The sequence below is a fragment of the Camelina sativa genome, chromosome 9 (assembly GCF_030686135.1).
Source record: "Camelina sativa cultivar CO46 ecotype springtype chromosome 9, ASM3068613v1".
NCBI classification, from domain to species: Eukaryota; Viridiplantae; Streptophyta; class Magnoliopsida; order Brassicales; family Brassicaceae; genus Camelina; species Camelina sativa.
Window position 1 is genome coordinate 32,712,194 of NC_141888.1, and position 22,655 is coordinate 32,734,848.

At 32.9% G+C, this 22,655-nt stretch overlaps 2 protein-coding genes across 9 annotated transcripts; both read right to left on the bottom strand.

Annotated features, from left to right (window-relative positions):
- Positions 1–33: 33 nt before the first annotated feature.
- On the bottom strand, positions 34–7,005 carry LOC104712421 (insulin-degrading enzyme-like 2). The gene is made up of 26 exons (XM_087465152.1): positions 6,531–7,005; positions 6,359–6,434; positions 6,199–6,266; positions 5,982–6,073; positions 5,816–5,889; positions 5,691–5,734; positions 5,484–5,535; positions 5,244–5,366; positions 5,025–5,137; positions 4,758–4,920; positions 4,132–4,224; positions 3,917–4,002; positions 3,686–3,772; positions 3,321–3,424; positions 3,029–3,131; positions 2,817–2,912; positions 2,549–2,738; positions 2,234–2,295; positions 2,045–2,149; positions 1,747–1,948; positions 1,441–1,649; positions 1,146–1,270; positions 1,014–1,065; positions 830–916; positions 604–726; positions 34–478 (listed from the first exon to the last, which is right to left on the bottom strand). The coding sequence occupies exons 1-26, from the start codon at positions 6,666–6,668 to the stop codon at positions 233–235; spliced, it is 2,913 nt and encodes a 970-aa protein (XP_087321278.1). The 5' UTR covers positions 6,669–7,005; the 3' UTR covers positions 34–232.
- A 1,044-nt stretch (positions 7,006–8,049) lies between these two features.
- Positions 8,050–14,678, bottom strand: LOC104712420 (insulin-degrading enzyme-like 2). 8 transcript variants are annotated; one of them, XR_015566119.1, is made up of 26 exons: positions 14,387–14,671; positions 14,230–14,305; positions 13,999–14,066; positions 13,801–13,892; positions 13,632–13,705; positions 13,505–13,548; positions 13,257–13,308; positions 13,035–13,157; positions 12,805–12,917; positions 12,537–12,699; positions 12,245–12,337; positions 12,000–12,085; positions 11,776–11,862; positions 11,395–11,498; positions 10,945–11,047; positions 10,700–10,795; positions 10,418–10,607; positions 10,212–10,273; positions 9,953–10,127; positions 9,658–9,859; positions 9,368–9,576; positions 9,065–9,189; positions 8,938–8,989; positions 8,764–8,850; positions 8,553–8,675; positions 8,050–8,438 (listed from the first exon to the last, which is right to left on the bottom strand). XR_015566119.1 is itself a non-coding variant. In XM_010429323.3 (26 exons), the coding sequence occupies exons 1-26, from the start codon at positions 14,531–14,533 to the stop codon at positions 8,124–8,126; spliced, it is 2,991 nt and encodes a 996-aa protein (XP_010427625.2). In that variant the 5' UTR covers positions 14,534–14,678; the 3' UTR covers positions 8,050–8,123. The 8 variants fall into 8 exon arrangements, 2 of the variants coding, with proteins under 2 accessions (XP_010427625.2, XP_087321277.1); XR_015566122.1 differs by having other exon boundaries at positions 10,023–10,127; positions 10,700–10,826; XR_015566120.1 differs by having other exon boundaries at positions 10,023–10,127; positions 10,700–10,829.
- Between the last annotated feature and the right edge of the window lie 7,977 nt (positions 14,679–22,655).

A 22,655-nucleotide genomic window follows, 5' to 3' on the forward strand; every position in this document is an offset into this window, starting at 1 on the left:
AAGAGTGAGATATTTGAGCTGTCCATCAAGCTATGAGGGTTTAAACAGGCAGCCATTTTAATATATGTACAGCTCACCGATTTCGATCACTTATTACATCGAAATATAAACCAGTCGTTAATAATGCAGAGTTCTATCTAAGATGATAAGACTCTGTTTTCTAACAAATAAATTGTTCACATTTTCGTATATGAGTGTTTGTGTATATCCTTGAGAAGTGTTGGGACCTCATTCACAGTTTCAGCTGTCCACATCCGCTCAACGATCCGTAAAGAGGTTGAGAGTTTCTGAAACCAACAATGTCTTCGACTTTTATGGATGGTGACACAACTTTGTCTTTGTCAGATGCCATTTCGTTTACATGTTGGTTTCCGTAAACGCATATACTCCACGATTTCTTTTTCGGTGCATCAACCTTTATGTATCCGTCGAAGAAATCGATCAATTCTTCCTTCTTTAGCTCTCTCAGTGCAGCCACCTAATAATTTACACAACAACTTAGTTGTTAACATCTCTTTGAAGAAGACTCTCAATGCAAGTACAAAGTTCTTAATTCAGAGATTGCTATAGGAAGAAGTTGGAAATAGGTATTTTGTCTATTACCTCTGCATCTTTGCGGTTGAACTTAAGTGTCCCTTTTTGAATCTCTCCCCAGTAAAACCGGGATTCCTCGTTCAAGTTCTTGGCTTTTTCAAGCTTCATGTCTATCAAAGCTGTTACATTGCTCTGAGTAGCAAGTCATGTCAGTTAGTGAGATATCTCTTTGCACCAAAATGTTAAGTTCCAGCAAAGCAAATATGATATACAATATTTGGTTGTGCCTTCTCACCTTAAATTCCTCATCGCTCATCATGTAAAGTTTACTCTCAAGATCCTTGAGTAGTGACTCGACCCTTGAATCAATATGTCCAGGACCCTATTAGCAGCAAACTCAAGGCGATTAATGCATTAACTAGAAAGGGTTATGCAAAGTCTGAGTGGCAGAGAGGCAAGACAGTTTGGTAGTTTGGTACCTTTACTGAAGACTGAACATAGAACTGCAAACCATAGACACCAGAATCGTTTCTGTGTCGCAGAAACATAATTATTTATGTATCAGCGAGAACTCAGGAGCATTGAAACGTATGACAAAAATACTTATGTACCTTTGAGAAAGAGAAGTGATGTAACCAAGTTGCTCAACTGTCCTAAGCTGGTGAAAAGTGGCTTGCTTTGAGACAAGTTTAAAAAGCTGAAGTTTGATATTCATGGAAAATTCATCTTGATGAATCTGTTCTTGGGAAACCAATTTATGTTAGCAAGAGAACCAAGTTCTACAAGAAGAAACCTTCTACACTCATAATGGGTCTAAGTACCATAATCTACAAGAAATGCTTTATAAGACATGCAAAAGCTGGTTGATGAGACCAATAAGATGTATCAATCTTGTCGCAAGTGTACCTGAATATAATGCACTAGAGCAGAGTTCTCATCGCTGGGGTTTGAGCCTTCTTGATGGTAGAAGTATTTCATTCCTGTTCCGAGCTCTGCAACTCTGCTTGTCAGGAACTGGGATGGATATAACGGACGACAGATAGGTTTTGGGTCATTAAAGAGAACATCTTCCATATGCTTGACCATTGACTCAGCTTCACTCTTCTCAACATTTCCTGAAACGAGTTTCTATTTAATTATATGACTGACACAAAAACAAAAAGGACTAGAGACCAAAGACTATATCATAGAGCAGGGATAATGAGTTGACACCTGCTATATAGCACTCAACAAACGTCCTCGATAACAACATTGGAACAAAATTCGCCAAGTCTTCAGCTTCCAAACAAGAAAGAGCATCTAATTTCTCTGTCCAAGGCCAAGAGTTATCTTGTAATACCATTGAGCAGTAACTCATTGCTTGTTCATATGGTTGTCGGAATTTGTAATTTTTGTATGCCTTTGTGACTGTTTCCTATTATATAGGACAAGAAAGCATGAAAACATGGATTATTCAACAACTCGGGTACAATTCTTATTGGATAATATCTCTACTAGCTAATAAGGTTACCTTGATAACAGAAAACCTATCAGGTTTCACTTTGAATTTTGCTATCTTTTGAATGATAGCTTCCAGCAAGATACTCATTTTGTGATTAAAGCCAACAAGAGAGAGCTGTAATGAGAAACTGTTAGTCTAACATGATCAATTCTTAGAGCAAAAGACACAAGAAAACGCCAGAATTTTGTGCAAACCCACCTCAAAACCATTTTTCGAAAGACTTAATCCATAGCGAAGACCAGCAACATGAGCATAATAAGCTGAAACATAGAAAGTATACAGATTGATGAAACAGTTTTCCCGACATAATAACAAAAACTAGGAAGGCTTATCACCTAACTCTAGTTTTATCCCGTTCTTCAATATAACATATTTTAACTTGGCTTAGAAATATTGCAATATAAAGCAAGGAACTCCCAGCAGAACTATTGTAATAAATAACTGAGTAGTGATAATGTAGAAAGGCTATATACTGAAAGAGAAATAACCGAGTTCTAATGTATCAAATCTTACCATATTCATTCAAATAGTCCTCTAGCAAAGAAACAAAAATATTTGAAAGAACCGCAGCGTCTGGAGAGCTGACTGCAAGGGGGCAGTTGAAATCCATCTTAACATATGCCTTTGGTCTGAAGAATTTTGTATCAGGCTTATACCACAATCTTGAGAATGATGTCTTTCTCAACAAAACAGGAAAGATGTCCTGTTCCAGAACTTGATATAAGATAACTGCTCTATACATTTACATTTGTAAATTGTAACTAAAGTGATGGAACTGAACCTTATCCTTAACATCCTTCAATGAAAAATCCGTAGGAATGTAGATATTAGGTGTTGGTAGCTGCAGATTTACATCAGGAGCAGACTGCACCCACTCCTGTAATTATTAATCACAAATCAAAACTGAACTTCCTCCAGAGTAATATAAACATACTGAATCAAACATGCAAGTATAGAAAGATCTTCAAGAAATCAATACATCAAAAGCCCAACCTGAATGGTGAATTTAGTCATCTTCTCAAGAGAATAAGGAGTGTTATACCATGGCTCAACCTTGTCAGTTTCACCTTCAAATTTATTTGATTTCCAAAAGATTCTACAAATAGAGATCAATTGTTGAACTACTTAATATAGAGATCTTATGACCGTCCTCAGAATAAATGGGACCCATTTCCAAAAGATTCTACAAATAGAGATCAATTGTTGAAGCACCGTCCTCAGAATAAATGGGACAAATACAAATTTAGCTTAATGAAAACCTATGAGTTTAGAAGACGAGACTTACCGAACATTATTGGGAGAAAGCTCATCGAGAACCTTTTCCACACTAGCTGGATTAAATTTCCATGGCAGTGATGATTTAACCAGCCAATGCTTGGTTGGGTATATCTGAAGCAAAATTGGAATCAGACACAGAAGATTAAAACAAAAAGTGAAATGATCAGCCAAGAAACCGAGTTGACGAACTTCAGTCACAAAGATCAAACTTCATATGGGTGTGATCTACTAATGAGATTGTATGAGGTTAAGCATCTATTCTACTCTTTGTATATCGTAAAGGCCAACTATAGATATAGATACAAACGAAGCTTAAATGACAGGAAAAGTATGAAAAGTAGATTGAACAACTGAAAAATAATACAATATTACCGTCATGTTTGATGAAATACGTATCGCATAAGACATTGGGTGTATTTTGGCTTGATAATGAAACTCTGCCTCACAGATAGCTGAGAGCTATAACAACAATGACAAATGTATCAAACTCTGTAAGAACACTGAATCAATAGGAATACTAGCCAGATTAAAAAGCAGACAATAACAGAAATTTTTTGGAAATATAAGTCCTAGAAGTCATGTACAGCTTAATAATACCAATACCTCATCGAAAATCCATTGGGAAACACCAGACTGTTGTATAAGGTTAATGTGTCTGAACAACAATCCTACAATATCTTGCATATGCTCTGTATACAAATCAAAATAAAAAAAATTCAAGATCATATCAGGTACTGAGTAATATAGGACATGAAGACACCAATACAACAAGCTTCTGAGAATGTTATAACAAAACATGAAACAATACAGTAACCCACCATGGCCAGAATCAGTAAGAGTTATCGAAACATTGAAGAATGAATACTCTATACTCAACCATGCTTCACCAGCATGCAGTCTCGTTGCCCAACCTGTGGAAGTATTAAGAAAATAAGGCAAGATTACTGATTGCAGCACTGCTGATACACAGGTCTGTATCACAAAATTTAAGTAAACAAGCAGTTGAGACAAACACTTCCCTAGCCAGCTCCACAAAAATAAAATAAAACCTCCCATATTACTCTCTTCCGGAATATAGTCAGGACACTATAGCCTATACAACACACTAATATAGGAAATATTTTTTATAGCTACCATCAACAGCGGAAACAACAAAGAACAGCTTTCTAAGTCACTTTTCTAACTGTCTACGAGGCAATGTAAATAAGTGTTCTGTGATATTCACAGCGACTAATACAGGGGAAACAACTCATACTCCAAAAACGTTATTCCAGGAAACAACTAATCTTTATGATTTCTCGTGACTATCAGTCGAAACAACGTAACTTATCCTCCACAAAAAAGTAAAGAATGACAACCAGAAAGACAGAGCTGGAGACTACAGAAACTTTTCAATATATGACATGCCAAATCATTTATTAGTTTGGCCCTAAAGAAAACCTACCCAAGATTTTTAAGGCATGAAACAAACTTCCTTCGCCTTCGTGACCAATTAGACGGCCAATGTACTTGCATGGTCCTTCTTCATAATGGAGAATGCTAGGAGTTACAGGCCATGAAACAATAAGCTCATGTCCCTGCCTTATGGGAACAATCTTCACAAGAATCTAAAACCAATGAGAAATAAACACCATCACACCTTAGCAACAATTTAACATGAATTTATCTTCGTTTCTTGTAAATGCTAAAGCTAAAAATAAGGAACAAAAACCTGCAAATGGTCTAGAGTACACGGCTGACCAGGAAATCTAGGAATACCCTTGTCTGTGTTTCGAATTTCCTGGAATAACTCTTCCACTAAACCTTGAGTTTTATCAAGGTTTTCTGAAGACATCCAGAGGAAAGAGATATATAAATTTCATATATATGTTAATACTACTGTTTTCTGAAATAAAAGAGATTTGAGTATTGGGTTAGCTCCAAAACCTACCCTTTGCATAAACAACCAGACGCATGATGTTGGCAGAATAGTGTTCATCATAGAATTTAATCAGCTCACTCCTTATATCTACTCCTTTTGCTTCGGGTTGTACATGAAGAGTATCTAAGTTACCTAAGCAAAATTATCACTTTCTTAGCAGCAGGAGAGAAAAAAAATAGGGAACGACCATTAACTTTTCTTATGAACGCCAGCCAACACCAATCCTTAAAAAATAGGTCGAACATGAACCTGAGGCAAATTTGTGATATGGATGGTCTGTTCTACTTAAAAGCCTCTGTACCTGTGTGAACGGAAAAGGAAGACAAAACTCAAGTGAGATGCTAAATACACATCAACACACACATGTGGGTTGTAAAATATGCAGGGCTTAGTGCTTATAATAACTAAATGGATTGATGTAATACAAGAATTGTCCTTGAGAGCAAGGGAAAATACCTGGCGCAGACGCCTAGAATCAGACAACAGATTTTTCTGATGCTCTGGATGAGAGAAAACATGTTAGAATATGTTATATCAACAAATTTCAACGGGAGAGGTATAAGGAAGTGAAAAAAGCTAACCAGAGTCGACAGCCTTGATCTCTCTCATGGTGGCATCAGCTGACATTAGTGGTTTGATAAAGAACTGTGCAAACCTGGTTACAGAATAAAAAGGCAGATCAAATAAGATTATTAGTAAGCGAGATAAGTATAAACAAATAAAGAAGCAAAATTAAAGCAAGTCAACCTATCCAAAGCTTCATCAAAACAATCTGTGTTGATATCGAAATGGTAGTTTGTATCTTCAGTAGTTGTATAAGCATTTGAACTCCCTCCATGCTACAAACAAGAAAAAAAAAACAGAATCCAATAAACGCTTTAGAATATATAGAAGAGCATCATCTCAATATGCAAGAAGTAACATCAATTTTGTATTCCAGAGCAGAGCAGGAGAAGAACATTACCTCAATGACATACTTGAACAAACCATTTTCCTCAGGGAATTTTTCACTTGAATAAAATAGCATATGCTCTGATAAAGAAGTGACTCTCTCATTAAACGAAATTGACTATACTTAGAACTTAGAAGAAGATAAAACAAAAACTGGGAATCAAAAAAAGTACCAAGGAAATGAGCTAGGCCTTCCAATCCTTCTGGGTCCGAGAAGGATCCGACGCTAACATTCATCGAAGCAGCACACTAAGAGAGCACCGATACAAATTAATCGTCAGATTTTTATTTTATTTTATCGGTAAAAGTAGAACAGTTGAAATTGAATCATCCTCCAGAGCTTACTTTGTCAGTGTCTGGATCGCTGATTAACAACACTTCCAGCGAATTCTTAAGTACAATCCTCCGATATTCTCTCGTGTCCGTACGTGCCTTCAGTATCTCGTCACCTCCATCCGCCGTCGCCGTGGGCGTGGCCATCATCAACCTTTCGATTTCTTTTGGGATTGTTTGTAGACTTTTTATTAGTCTTCTTTCTTGGCTCTCATTAATGTCTGCCTAACGTCTTTCTTTTATTTCAGTTATCTACTGTGCTACAGTCTACGTATGATTAAAAATATCAACGGTGTATGTTTTCGCAAGTAGTACAGATCAACGGCGATTACTTGTGATAGTTAGGACCTGACTGGTTCAACCGCAGCGTTTGCGGTTGCGGTTGCGGAAGATTGCGATAGCGGGTGGTTGCGGTTTCAAGCGTTATTACGCGTTTTGAATGACTGGTTTAGCGTTTTAAAATGGATGCGTTTGCGAGAGTTTACGACTGGTTGACCAACGGGTGCAATAACGGTTAAAACATAATAAATGTAATATATAACTATACAAATGTTTTAAAATACCAAAAAATTTATTAAACTTAATTTATAATTAAAATTCATTAAAAAATACTAAAATAATTATTTAAAAAATAAATAAATTTCATATTGAAACTTTAATCAAGTAATTTGATAAATGACAAAACATATGTTTTAGAACGTAGGTCTTCTTTCTTAAATCTCAGACACTCAATAAGTTCTGTGGGGCAGTATTTGCATCGGTTGTAATGATCAAACAAGAGTTGAAAAGAGTCACTCGTGATTTGTTTTTATATTTTTTCACAAGTAATCTTATTTTCTTAAAATTTTGATGAAAATGTTATATTTATTTAGATTTTTTGAACTTACGTGCGATGCGCCATTAAATTTACACCAAGTTTTCCGGGTTATTGTTAATTGAAATCTTATTTGTTTATTTTTTAATATTCTCAATCATATTCGTACTTCATTTTCTCCCATACTTAATGAATAAAATAGCTAGGTAAAAGATATATAAATAATTTATTTTATTATCATTGATTTGTTTCAAGTTTAAGAAAAAAAAAAATTCAAAACGCAATCACCCGCAAACACAAACGGTTGCGGAAAGCAGCTTTTGGAATTCAGTGGTTTGAAGCGGTTGGGAGCGATTTGGAGCGATTGAAAACGGTTTGTGTAATTGGTACCAATCGCTAGCAACCGCTACCACCCGCAAACGCGTTTGCGGGAGCTGGCAGGAGAACCAAGGTTTTTCTTTTTTGTCTCTAATCTAGTGTCATTATCCACTCTGTGGTTGGTTAGAGTCTACGTCTATAACTCTATACTATTATCATCAACTGTGTATTTTTCCCCGATTAATAAGAGTACCAAGGGGCAACGAAACTTGCACACACTTGGTCAAGTTGAATTTTTTTTTTTGTTAAGTTTATAAAATTGGGACCTAAATAGTAGTTGAATATGATAACTAAGAAAAATATATATTTTGAAATATGCCATAAATTTTCATCAAATAATTTTATATTTATGACGTCAAGTTCCATCTTTATTATATTATTTTGAATTTTCCATCCATGACTGGATCCAAATGTTAGCTGACAAAGTCTACTGATTCGCTTTGGCATATGTGTGTTTGTTGTACTTTTATATATCTCTGAAAAAGAGTTGGGTACCTCCTCAAAAGTTTCAACGACCCGTAAAGAGGTTGAGACTTTCTGAAATCAACAATGTCCTCGATCTCTATGAATGGTGATTGGGTTTTGTCTTTGTCAGATGCCATTTCCTTCAAATGCTGGTTTCCATATACGCATATGCTCAACGATTTCTTATTTGGTGTGTCGACCTTTATGTATTTTTCAAAGAATTCTATCAGTTCTTCCTTCTTTAGCTTTCTCAGTTCAGCCACCTAACCATAAATCAAACCCCAAATCAATCGATCGATCTCTTGTATTAACACTTGTTAGAACTTCGAAGAAGACTCGCTATGCAAGTACTAAGAAGTTGAAAAGGAGGAGATTACCTCTGCATCTATGCGATTGAATTTGAGTGTACCAGTTTGAATCTCGGCCCAGTAAAACCAGGATTCCTCATCCAAGTTCTTGTCTTTTTCGAGCTTCATGTCTATCAAAGTTGTTACATTGCTCTAAAGTGAAAGTCATCTCAATTAGTACATCAATGTTTTTCTCAAGTAAAGCAAATATCATTTATAGTATCTGATTTTGTCATCTTACCTTGAATTCTTCATCGCTGATATTGTAAAGTTTACTCTCAAGGTCCTTGAGTAGAGACTTAACCCTCGAATCAATATGTCCAGGACCCTATTAACGATAAACTTAAAGGCAGTTAAATAGATATCCATTAACTATCCAAATTCTAAGTGGTAGAGGAGCAATGCAAGTTGGTACCTTAACTGAAGACTGGATAATGAACTGAACACCATAGACGCCAGAATCGTTGCTGTGTTGCAGAAAAGTGGTTATGCATCAAACATAACTCAGTACATATTCAAACACATGAGAAACTCCTATTTACCTCAGAGAAAGTGACGTGATATAGCCAAGTTGCTCAATCGTTCTAAGCTGATGAAATGTGGCTTGCTTCGCAATTAGTTCGAAAAGCTGAAGCTTACTATTCATAGAAAATTCATCTTGATGAACCTGTTCGTGGTAAACCAATTTCCGTTACCAAGAACATGAAGGTCAATAAGAAGAAAAACAATTCACAAAGAGTCTAAGTACCAAGATCTACAAGAAAAGCTTTTATAAGACATGCAAAAAACTGCTCAATGATGCCACTTATTTCGATGGTTATCTACTAATTGTGTCACAACTATACCTGAATATAATGCACTAAAGCAGAGTTTTCATCACTGGAGTTTGAACCTTCACGATGGTAAAAGTATTTCATTCCTGTTATGAGCTCTGTAACCCTATTTGTCAGGAACTGGGATGGAAATAACGGACGACAAACTGGTTTTGCGTCGGTAAAAAGAACATCTTCAATATGCTTGGCCATTGACTCAGCTTCATCCTTCTCAACATTTCCTGAAATAAGACATCACAACCGCTAAGAAAAGAACGGGTTAGAGACCAAATACAATCATACAGCAGGGATAATGTTGATACCTGCTATATAGCATTCAACAAATGTCCTTGATAGCAGCACTGGAACGAACTTAGCCAAGTCTTCAGCTTCCAAATGAGAAAGAGCATCAAGTTCCTCCGTCCAAGGCCAACTCTTATCTTGTAATACTAGTGAGCAGTAATACGTTGCTTGTTCATATGGTTGTTGGAATTTGTAATTTTGGTATGCCTTTGTGACTGTTTCCTATTACAGGACAGGGAGGCAGAAAACATGTATTTGGTAAATCTGTTAACACGGCTGATTAGATGTAGGGAGGAGAAGTTGTCACTATCTTACCACGTACAGCCCTTAAAAAGGAGAGTCGTCGTAATTTAGAAAGAGGGACGAAGTATAGTAACAAGGTTACCTTGATAACAGAAAACCTGTCAGATTTAACTTCGAATCTTGCTATCTTTTGAATGACTGCTTCCAGCAAGATCCTCAATTTGTGATTAAAGCCAACAAGAGACAACTGGAAATGAGAAACTGTAAGTCAAACATAAAATTTATAGAGCAAAATACACAAGGAAACGCCAGCGTCCTTGTACAAACCCACCTCAAAACCATTGTCCGAAATTCTTAATCCATAGTCAAGACCAGCAGTTTGAGCATAATAAGCTGAGACATAAAAGTAAAGATTAATGAGAACTACAATAGAATTTCCTTTCCACATATTTATCATACAAATTTCTTGATAACTATCACGAGAAATCCGTAGTTAAAAGAGAAATAACCGAAAGAGGTCTATCTATCAAATCTTACCATATTCATTCAAATAGTCCTCCAGCAACCAAACAAAAATATTTGAAAGAACTGCAGCGTCGGGAGAGCTGACTGCAAGGGGGCAGTTGAAATCCATCTTAACATATGCCTTTGGTTTGAAAAACTTTGTATCAGGCTTATACCACAATCTTGAGAATGATGTCTTCCTCAACAAAACAGGAAAGATGTCCTGTTCAGATTACGTGAGTTAAGATTACTGCTTCATACATTATAAACTCTAAAAGACAGTTGTAAATTGTAACTAAAGTGATGGAACCGAACCTTATCCTTAAAATCCTTTAATGAAAAGTCTGTAGGAATGAATACATTAGGTGTTGGCTGAAGCAGGTTTACATCAGGGGCAGACTGCACCCACTCCTGTTTGTGTTAAGCACCAACCAAAATTGAACTTCTTCCAGAGTAAGAGAAAAATATTAAATCAAACAGAATATAAATTCGAGCATCTAGGAAAAATAAATATGCAAGTATAATCAGATCTTCAGGAAATTATTACATCATAAGCCAACCTGAATGGTGAATTTGGTTATCTTCTCAAGAGAATACGCAGTGTTATACCATGGCTCAACCTTGTCCGTTTGTCCTTCAAATTTATTTGATTCCCAAAAGATTCTACAAATATAATGGCATTAGATTCTGCGACACAACGACCTTAGTAGGCCGTCAGCAGTATGGACTATAATGCTTGAACTACACGTAAATTTTATGAACATGACTATGACACATTGGGGACTGAGGGATTCTTAAAATAAACCGCCAAAAAGCTAATGTAAATTTTTGCATTAAAGAAATCATATGGTCGATAGCAATAAAAACATTTATTTAGCACCGTCCTCAGTTTTCTCAAAATAAATAGGATATATAAAAAATTTGGTTGGTGAAAACCTACGAGTTTATAAGACATTTAGAGGATAGTACGCACCAAGGAAAAATAATACATTCCAGGAACAGAGACTTACCGAACATTATTGGGAGAAAGCTCATCAAGAACTTTTTGTATGATAGCTGGATTGAATTTCGAAGGTAGTGATGATCCAACCAGCCAATGCTTGGCTGGGTATATCTGAAGGATAATTGCAAAAGGACACGGAAGATTAAAGAAAAAAACAAATAAGTGAAATATTCAGCCACAAATGGGTTTCCAAACTTCAGTCATAACGATCAAACTTCATATGGGTGATCTACTGATGCTTTATGAGACTGTGAGAGGTGAGCATCTACTATACTTCTTGTTCATCGTAAAGACTACGTCTATAAATATAGCAGAAGTAGGTATACAAAAAGCTAAACGATAGGAAAAAGTATGAGAAGTCGATTGAACTGCTGAAGAATATTATTACCGTCATGTTTGATGAAATATCCACTACATAAGAAATTGGGTCTATTTTGGCTTGATAATGAAATTCTGCCTCACAGATAGCTGAGAGCTTCAACAAGACAACAACAATAACAGATGTATCAGGCTCTTTCAAGACATAAATCAGTAGGAATACTAGCCAGCTTAAAATCAGACAATAACACAAAAGGTGGAAAAATAGATCATACAGCTTAAAAATACCAATACCTCATCAAAAATCCACTGGGAAACACCAGACTGTTGTAAGACTTTAATCTGTTTAAACAACAACCCTAAAATATCTTGCATATGCTCTGTATACCAATCAAGAAACAAAATCAAACCAAATCCAGATAATATCAGGTATTGACTAATCATCAAGCACACCGATACCGTCTATTCAACATAAGAAAGATTGTTGCGAGCTTCCGTGGTCAGCATAACATAAAACAGAGAAGGATACAGAAACCCACCATGGCCAGCATCAGTAAGATCAATCGAAACATTGAAGAAAGAATATTCCATACTCCAGTCTGCTTCGCCAGCATAGAGTCCTGTTGCCCAACCTGTGGATAAAATCAAGGAGAATTAAGATCAAGCAAGAAACACCTTCAAAATTAATACAGAGGAAAAATTAATTTCTAACTTCTCGTCAGTCACTATTAGCAGCAACAGCTTATTCTTTAAGCCTACTTTGAAGTTTGTTACCTCTTTAAGATAGAAACTGCTAAAGAATTTATTAATTTGGCCCTAAAGAAAACCTACCCAAGATTTTTAAGGCATGAAACAAACTTCCTTCACCTTCATGACCAATAAGATCACCAATATACCTGCATGGTGCCTCTTCATAATGATAGATACTAGGAGTCACAGGCCATGTAACACTAAGCTCGTGACCCTGCATTATTGGGACAGCCTTCACAAGTACCTAAAACCAATGGAAACCATCACCACAGAAGATACCACCTCAGAAACGTTCTAACATGAATTTCTCTTCGTTTCTTGTAAATAAGCTAAAATAAGGAACAAAAACCTGCAAATGGTCTAGAGTACACGGCTGACCAGGAAATCTAGGAATACCCTTGTTGGTGTTTCGAACATCCTGGAACAACTCTTCCACTAGGCCTTGAGTTTTATCAAGGTTTTCTGAAGACATGCAGAGCAAAGAGATGAATAAATGTTATATATGCTAAATACTTTTGTTTTCTGAAACTTCAACAAAAAGAAAAGAAAATCGAGTATTGGGTTAGCTTCAAAACCTACCCTTGCCATAAACAACCAGATGCATGATGTTGGCAGAATAGTATTCGTCATAGAATTTCAGTAGTTCACTTCTTGTATTCACACCCTTTGCTTCTGGTCGTGCATGAAGTGTATCCATATTCCCTACGCAAGATTATGACTTTCTGGATAAAAAAAGTTGGGAAGGACCAGTGACGTTTCTTATGCATCACAACACCAGTTAAGAATAAGTAGAACATAAACCTGTGTTAAATTTGTGATATGGATGGTCTTCTCTACTTAGATGCTTCTGTAACTGCAAATAGGAAGACAAAACTCAACTTAGATGCTACATACACATAAACAGACTTATGGACAGTCAAATATGAAGGGCTTAGATATAAAGTAGTACAAGTTCAAAGAAAAATCAGTGAAATGCATTCTTCAGTGCCAATAATAACTAGATCGATAGATATAGTACGGTATATGTTGTTGAGAGAAGGGGTCAATACCTGGCCCAAACGCCAAGAATCTGACAACAAGTTTTTCTGATGCTCTGGATGAGAGAGAACTTGTTAGAATTTGTTATATTTTTATAAAATTCAACAGGAAATGATATCAAGAAAGTCAAAAGCTAACCAGAGTCGACAGCCTTGATCTCCCTCATGGTGGCATCAGCTGACATCAATGGCTTGATAAAGAACTGTGCGAACCTGGTTAGGCAAATGACAGAAGAATCCGACATAATCAAAAGGCAAATCAGATAACATTAGTAAGCAAGAGGAGAAATAAACAAGAGAAAGTGTACCTGTCCAAAGCTTCATCAAAAGAATCAGTATTAATATCGAAATGGTAGTTTGTATCTTCAGTGGATGTATACGCATTTGTACTCCCTCCATGCTACAAACAGATAAATTCCAATAAGCACATTCCAATTTATCTTTATCTAAATAATAATGAGCAAGATTATATTACAGAGACAAGACAGATAAGAGAAGAAGGTTACCTCTGTGATGTACTTGGAATAGCTATCTTCCTCTGGGTATTTTTCACTAGCATAAAATAGCATATGCTCTGAATCCCCACCAGCAAAAACAATAAAACGAGCTGAAGTTATTCACCCCATGGCCATCTAAATCCACACTAAATTCGACTTTTAATTAACAGGAAAGAGTTGATACAACCCAGAATAGACCCAGGCTCAGTGATTGAATCCTGCTATGATTATAAAATATACCAAGGAAGTGAGCTAGGCCTTCCAATCCTTCTGGGTCCGAGAACGATCCGACGCTAACGTTCATTGAAGCAGCACACTACGAGAAGAAAGGAAACTTAGAAATCTTCAGCTATCCCTTCAGCAGCCAAATTAAAAGAGTGAAGAATCGAGAGCTCACCTTGTCAGTCTCTGGGTCGCTGATTAACAACACCTCGAGCGAATTTTTGAGTACAATCCTCCGATACTCTCTCTTGTCCGTACGTGCCTTCAGTGTATCGCCACATTCACCAGACGCCACCGTCGCGTTTCCCAATCCAACCGCCATCTCCGTTCGATGATTTTACTCTGGGATTGTTGTTAATTAGTAGTACTGTTTTGTTCAACGTCTTTTTCTAAAAACATAGAGGAAAGCAAGAAGAGAAGTAGAAAACAATGGAGCTGAGTCAAAATTATCTGGTGTGGTAGAGTCTACTTAGGATTCTTTTAGTTATCAACGGTGTATATTTGATCTCAAAAAACGATCGACGGTGTATATTATCCATGTTAATACTAATACAGATCCAATGGCGATAGCGCAACATCATTAAAACTTGGCACACATGATCTTTGATAATATACCAGGATTTCACCCGCGGTACACCGCGGGACTAAATATAAATTATTATATTTTAAATAATAATTTTTAATTTATTTAGTTTTTAAATTCTCAATTAATTAACTTTTATCTAATAAATTTATAATTTTGTTTACAATACTTTTTCTTCTTCTTACACTTTTATAAAGTTTATAACTTAATTACATTAAATTTGTTATTAGATAGAATATAAAATTCTAGATTTGTTTTGTTCTCTAGAATTAAACAGAGGTATATGCCTATATGGTATGTAATTTTCTATTTTTATATGTATTTAATTTTTTTTTTTTTTAATATTAAGAATATGTTATAGTATGTGTAATATTTTTTAGTTCATATACTAAATAATTTATAAGTGAATTTTCCAAACTATGATTACATCTATAGTATATATGAGATAAACTAATAGTTTTAGTGTTGGTTCTATAATCTAAACCCGCCATGCTAGGCGGGTCAGGCAACATATTCAAAGATTTATAATCCGCAAAAATTCATCATATGAAATCCGTGAAAGTAAAAATTAGTTTTATATACGTTGAGATCAATGCGTTGAGATCAAAAATCTCGGCCACAGATCCTCCTTCAAGATCAAAAATCAATTAGTTTATTGATTAGGCTGATTGTTTAGAAAATTTGTGTATAGAGAAAATATTGTTTTGTAAAATTGAAAATTTTAATATTAATTATAAACTTAATACTTAATGTTAAAGAGAATGGTTCCGATTGTTTTGGAAATTTATTTAGGATGGAAAATTTTGTTTTCAAAAATAGAAACTTAATATTAATTAATTAAATGAAAAACAAATTAATAATTAATACCAATGACATGCTTGTAAATAAGTATGAACTTCAGGATTTATTTCATAAATGTCTCCAAAAATGTGTATATAGATAGGAGAGGAGATGTTTACAGTATGTTGTTAGGTTTTAACTAAAAAATTAAAAAGTAATATTTTCTAAAAATTGAGAAACATTTGTGTAAACAATTAATAAATATTTTTACAAATTAATAATTATTCTATAGAATATCTTCTAAAATATAATTGACCCACAAATAGAAAACCTAATCAAAGATAACTTAAAATGCCAAATCTTGGTTGTTGTAATTTAACTTTTTAAATTATGATCTTAACGAATTTAGAAAATAATTTTAATCCAATATAGCTAATGTTGTAATTAAAAAATTAAAATTATGATATTAACAAATTTAGAAAAAAATTTTAATCCAAAATAGCTAATTATAATAACAGCTTTGGACCTTTGGTATTTATCAATGAAAGTCATCCTTATGAAAACATGCAATTATTTTTTGTGCGAATTTAACTATTTCATATTAATATTAGAGAATGTAACTTTTTATTATTTTCGTATTTTTAAAAAATCAGAATTAAGACATTTTAGAAAAATTAATTGAACGTTATATGTTAATTGAAAATAACTAAATTATTATGTTTCCAAAACTATTTAGTCTCTAACTATAGTTATGTATAACTTAATTACTACAGTGAAAATATTTTCTTTTTTTGAAATTATAATAATTATATTTCCAAAACAACAACTTAATTAAATTAGGATCCGAGTTTTATGGAAAATTGTGTTTAATATTAGATTTGTAACAATAATTAATATATTTAATATCAGTTCCGATTTTGGAAAATCGGTTAGTCATTTTAATATTTTAGTTTAAATTTTATAAATTAAATTTAAATACCAATGACAGTCTTGTAAATAGGTGGCAAGTTCAGGATTTATTTGCTAAATGTACTTGAAAAATGTATATATAGATTAATGATGATCCTCTAGATGTTGTTTTGAAATCTAAAGCATAGCTCAATATGAATAAAATCTATACTATTAAAAGGGAAGCATTTTTAATAAGTAACATAGACTAAAAAATTATTACATGAAATGCCAAACATATATTAAATGGATTACGGTTAGCCAAAAAATCAGAGCCAAACAAGTATTAATTGATATTTTAGTGTAGATGAACTCAAAGAAAACAAATAAAAATTGTAGCCAACCAATATGATTGCACGATATTAAAGTGTATATTTCCTAAAGTTAAACAAATCTTCCCACAAATCTACCCACGTATTTAGCATGTCAACCTTTAATGTAACATATAACAATTCAAATTATATTGTTACGATTAGGAGATTACAATATTATAATATATTTCCTTAAAAAAATTATTCTTTTAATAAAATATCATATTTGACAATTTACACATAAATTTCGGATAGTTACCATATTCTAAACGATTTCGAAATATTCTTATATATAAAATTTTAGCAACTTACCAATTATAATTATAGACGATATGATTAAATCTTAAATACTAGAAAATAATTTTTTTAACATGCCCTACAACTATAAATACAGTAGACGTAATGAAGGTGTAACTCATCTCGAATACTGCAAACCATCTAAAATTACAAATTTTTTCAAAAAAAAACAAAAAAAATGGCTGCAAACAATGATTTGGAATATACAAGTGAAGATTGTACCCAGTTTGAGGCAATATACAACTTTCTTAGAAGAAACCTTGAAGATGATACTCGATGATGATGATGTGAGAATACATCATTTATGTGTAAGAAAACTAAGTTAAAAAAAACAGCATAATAGATGAAACAAATTTTATTTTAAATGTTTTTTGTTTTAATCTTCTATATGTGTGTTCACAACTTCCTCAATTTTAGGATGGAGTGAAGAAAAAAATGTCAAAGAATTAGAGAGATTTGTGATTAAACTCGATTGGAAAATAATTGAGAAGAATTATGTTTCTGATTTGCAAGTTTCTATTTGATTACAGATTTAAGAGGCAATGGCAGATGCATGCTATCATGATCATAGTTGGAACTTGGAAGCTATTTTCAATCAATTCTCTATGTTGAAAAGGATACCATCTACAGTGTACATATAACTATAAGGTTCACAAGGTTTACATGTAGGAGTTATATTTTCAAAAATTACTTTGTCTAAGTTTATTTAGTATTAATTCAAATCTATTCTGATTAGTTTTCAAATGAGAAGTTACGAGGATTAAATTACTAACCTCTTATTTCTATGGAATGGCAGGTGCTTGCATATGCTTCTCTTGCCTAGATCCATATTGCTTAGCTTTTTGTCTAACTTATTAACATGACAAAAAAGAAACTGATTTTGTCTTTCTTTCCAATGAAAGAGAGTATATTTGACGGCAAAAAAAAAAGTGTATTAGAAAGATCATTCAAATCATCTATTATCAGAATAGTTTTAACAAAATCGAGTATCACTTTAATATTATGCCTAGAACCCATAATCAGATTTGCAAGAAAAAGTTTATATTTAATTTTAATTATTTACTAGACTTGGTATTCTAGATCAATAATCGTAGAAAATAAGAGTTGTGATGGTGACAATGATATTCTGCGAAAACATTAAAAATCAAGATGTTGAAGTCACTGAGTCATTCAGTTTCTCATAGTTATAGTTTGAGAACAATTTACAGAAAACTTTTTTTTTTCTTTTTTTTTTGTTGGACAAACAATTTACAGAAAACTAAACATTTAAAAACACACGTGGATTCAAAACTTTAATAACATACACAAAACAAGAGAATAATAAAATTGTAAGAACCTGATCAACGTTGATAACTGATGACCCTTGCTTTGACTGATAGAGGAAGGATGAAGAACCGCATGCGTCTTCACCAATTGCTTTCAGAGAAACTTTCTCTTTCTAATTTTTGGTTCTCGACATTGACGGAAAAAAAAAAGTAAAGTTCTTGACATAATTTTTTTCCTTGGGCCGTTTAAAACCCAACAGTAATTTCAGTAATATAAATTACTGAAATGTTTAGAAGAATTGTTCTTAAAAAAAAACTCTAAATTATGCTTTTTTTCTTTTTCCAAACTCATTTTTATATTACCTATTTGGCACAAAATTAATTCAAAGCATGCATACTTACATCACTAATTAAGGTTGGACAACTAAAATTCGAAATAAAATTTTGGGAGAAAGAAAACAGGACGAGATTTATTTAATTTTCCAGTGAACCCGCAGCTTTTCAGGTTACTTGCGAGCTTACAATGATAAACCAAATAAGTAAATATAATCTATAAATTTTCAGGTATATATTATCTAATCTATAGTATTAAAATCTTATAATAATTTGTAATAGATATGAAATAATTTGTACCAAATGCCCAACTGATATACGTTCGGGTTATAAATGTTATACCAAATCTTTTATTATTTTTTAATCTGTTGGAATAAAATATAATATTTTAAATCAGTAAATTATTATTTAAACTATAGTTATGAATGAGAAAACATGATATATATGGGATGAGACGAATCTGAGATCTCGAAATAGACATACCACCTTTCTCTTTTTTTTTGTCTTTACTAATAACAAAAATGAATTTAATTATTCTGTTTGTATAAACTGAACTAAAAACAAATCTATTACTAAACAGGTACAAGTTTGGATTATGAATGTTGATTCCTAAAAAATATGTTTACAAGTATTACCTCACATGTATATAATATAATGCATACATGATAGTAAACTTAGTTTTTGAAATCAATTCCGCACGTACGTGCGGGTCCGAATCTAGAAGACTTACAACAACCATTAGCTTTGCCAAACGTAATTGTAATATGTATGAAGGACTAAAAAAAATTTTATGTTAAAATTGATCCGAAAATTTATCCCCGGAAGCTATTTTACAACTATGCATACTATTTTTTTTTATTTTACAACTATGCATACTATTTGTAATACAATATTTTTACAAAAAAACTCTCAACAAACCCACAAAACAAATTTGTAATTAACAACAACATAACAAATTCTTTTAGAAATAAAAAAAACTTATGAAAATATCCCCGCACGTACGTGCGGGTCCGTATCTAGTACATTTATAAGTATTATAACTATCCCATCACGATAAATATGTTTTCAAAGACAATGTGTATGTTGTCCGGCTTTAACGAGACCACAGACTAAATTATAAATTATTTTATTTTAAATAATAATTTTAAATTTATTTAGTTTTTAAATCAATTAATTAATTTTTATCTAATTAATTTATAATTTTGTTTAGAATATTTTTTCTCCTTCTTACATTGTATACAGTTTAGAACCTAACTATATTAAATTTGTTATTAAATAGAATATAAAATTTTAAAATACTTAGTTTTGTTTTCAATAATTAAATAGAGGTATATGCTTATATGTTATGTTAGTGTATGTTTTTATGTTTATACAATTTTTTTTTAGAATATTAAGAATGTGTTGTAGTATGTGTAATATTTTGTAGTTCATATACTAAATAATTTATAAGTTAATTTTCCAAACTATGACTACAAATCTATAGTATATGAAATAAACTAATAGTTTTTGTGTTGGTTCTATACTCCAAACCCGCCATGCTAGGCGGATCACGTAACATGTTCAAATATTTGTAATCCGCAAAAACTCATCATACAAAATGCCGTGAAAGTAAAATATATTATGTGAGGTTAGAACTTAGAAGTCACTTTTTATCAAATCAATTTTTCAAATTTTTATCAAGTAAAGAAAAATACTTGGGTTCACCTCCTAGGGGTGAACCTCTTCATTCTTTTTTTTTTCATCAAAAAGGAATTTATAGAGATGATAAATTGTGATCGTTACAAAGAGTTTCTGTTAACCAAATAGGGGGATGAAAACAAGCAGAATAAAAGAGATCAGTAGTACAACCGAATTTTGCTAATACATGAGCTGTTCTATTACAGTTTCTTGGAATGTAAACAAATTCAGTATTGTCTCTTCATTCATCTCCTTATAAAATAACGAAATAAAATCTGTGTACATTTGCAATTATGTTTACTACCTTTTAAAACACTTAGTTTCTATAAAAAAAAATGGAATATAGGTAGAGTTAATTTATTTATTAAATAAATTATTAATTATCAATGGCATGTCTGTAAATAAGTGTCAATTTCAGGATTTATTTTATAAATATCTTTAAAAATGTATATATAGATTCCGAGTCAAAACAAAATAAAAAAATATCTAAATGGCCATTTGTTGCTGAATTTTATCATTTAAACAGAAAATAAGAATTTCGTAATACCAAAAACAAAATGCCCAAATTCAACAAATTAAATATTATTTAGGAATCGAAGATGATGATGATTCATATAAGAAGAAGAATTACAGGTCTTACGTTTCATGCAAGGTGGAGAAAGGGAATCTCATTTTAGACTAAATTTTTTTGAATTACTCTAAAATTAAATAGGATATTTGACCAGAATAAATGAGACATAAACTGAAAATAGGAAAGGCAAATCGATTTCCGTTTTAAACTTTTTAATGAATGCTTTTATTTCTTTCCAGTAGTATATAAAGTCATATATAGAGAGCTTTCTCTTCCACCAGATGATAACACACTGCATCTTACGACATCCACATATATACACCAGTTGTTAACCAACCAACGCACGGAGTGGTTTTGATTTTATATAGATTAACAGGCGAAGTGACTATATTATCACAAGGTTTTTGAAGGCGATCAGTAACTGGCTTATATTTGGATGTCATAAGTGTCGAAATTGGTGAGCAACATGTATTAAAATGGCTGCCTGTTCAAACCCTCATAGCTTGATAGAAAGCTCAAAGATCCCACTCTTGAAAATATTCGAGTTAGGTGATCACTGATCTATCTATCAAGCTATTAGGGTTTGGTGAACAGTCTTGTGAGGGTCCTTCCTAGCTAGCTGATCATTCATCCTGACTTTTTTGATTCGTCAAAGAAAATTGAAAAGTTTGGTTATCATCAAAACCTGGTATATATACTCCTAATTCCTAAATCTTCAATCCCTAATCCTTCCTCTTGCTACAAGTACATGATGGAGTGCATTATCTTGAAGAACGTGACTATGTTTTCGCGAGTGTTTGTTGGAACTTCAATCCACGTGACAAATATTCAATCAAACGCGGCGTTGATTTTTTTTTTTTTTTTTTGTGAATGCATGATTTTTCCAAATTGTACTTTCTTACCAGGAAATGTCGGATCACTACTGTGGGACTTGTTCTGTTCGCATAACGCTCTGTTTTGGTTTGTGATTTCGAGGGAGAATCCCTGAAACGACGCTGTTTCGGTTTTGGGTGGATTGCAAATAACAATAATTCACCCAAAATCTAACATGGATTGCAGATACAAATTCACCCAAGATCTAACATGGATTACAAAATCTAACATCTTTTGCAAAATTCAATTCTGTAAAATTAAGTTTATGATTTACATTTATCTGTCGTGATTGAGCAAAGAACTCCACCGGAACAACTACATATCCACCTGCGGCGACGATAACTTTTAACAAGTCCCTTTGCTCGCTCAGCAACTCTATCGCCCTAATCCATAAGAATCTTGGCACCGTACGCGAGCGTAGCTGGAAAATTGCATCGCACGGCGTATTAGATTTTGGTATTCTTCTTGTATTTTTTTAAAAAATAAATAAATATATCATATATTGTTATAAGTTATATATTGTTATTTTTATTGAAAATATATGTTTATATATGTATGTCGATTTAGTATAAGTGATTATTACCTTGTTAATTCAGTAGATATATCTAGATTTATTTCTCTTATTATGTATATTTTAACCTTGTTAAAATTGTTAATATTGTAGAAAGAGTAAGAGATTTGTTTAGATGAATAGGTATAAAGAAATGATTTGTTTATAGATTTGTTAAGATGTATACCCGTTTATAAGGAAATGAGATATATAAATTTATAGTATCCCCTATATAATAAAATGGAAGTACACAACC

Coding starts and splice junctions, on each gene's coding strand:
- LOC104712420 (XM_010429323.3), bottom strand. CDS start 14,533: ATGGCGGTTGGATTGGGAAACGCGACGGTGGCGTCTGGTGAATGTGGC. Junction 14,067..14,229: donor AGGCCTAGCTCACTTCCTTG/GTATATTTTATA, acceptor GTGGGGATTCAG/AGCATATGCTATTTTATGCT. Junction 13,706..13,800: donor TTTGATGAAGCTTTGGACAG/GTACACTTTCTC, acceptor TTGCCTAACCAG/GTTCGCACAGTTCTTTATCA.
- LOC104712421 (XM_087465152.1), bottom strand. CDS start 6,668: ATGATGGCCACGCCCACGGCGACGGCGGATGGAGGTGACGAGATACTG. Junction 2,296..2,548: donor GGACTATTTGAATGAATATG/GTAAGATTTGAT, acceptor TCTATGTTTCAG/CTTATTATGCTCATGTTGCT. Junction 1,650..1,746: donor TGTTGAGTGCTATATAGCAG/GTGTCAACTCAT, acceptor AACTCGTTTCAG/GAAATGTTGAGAAGAGTGAA.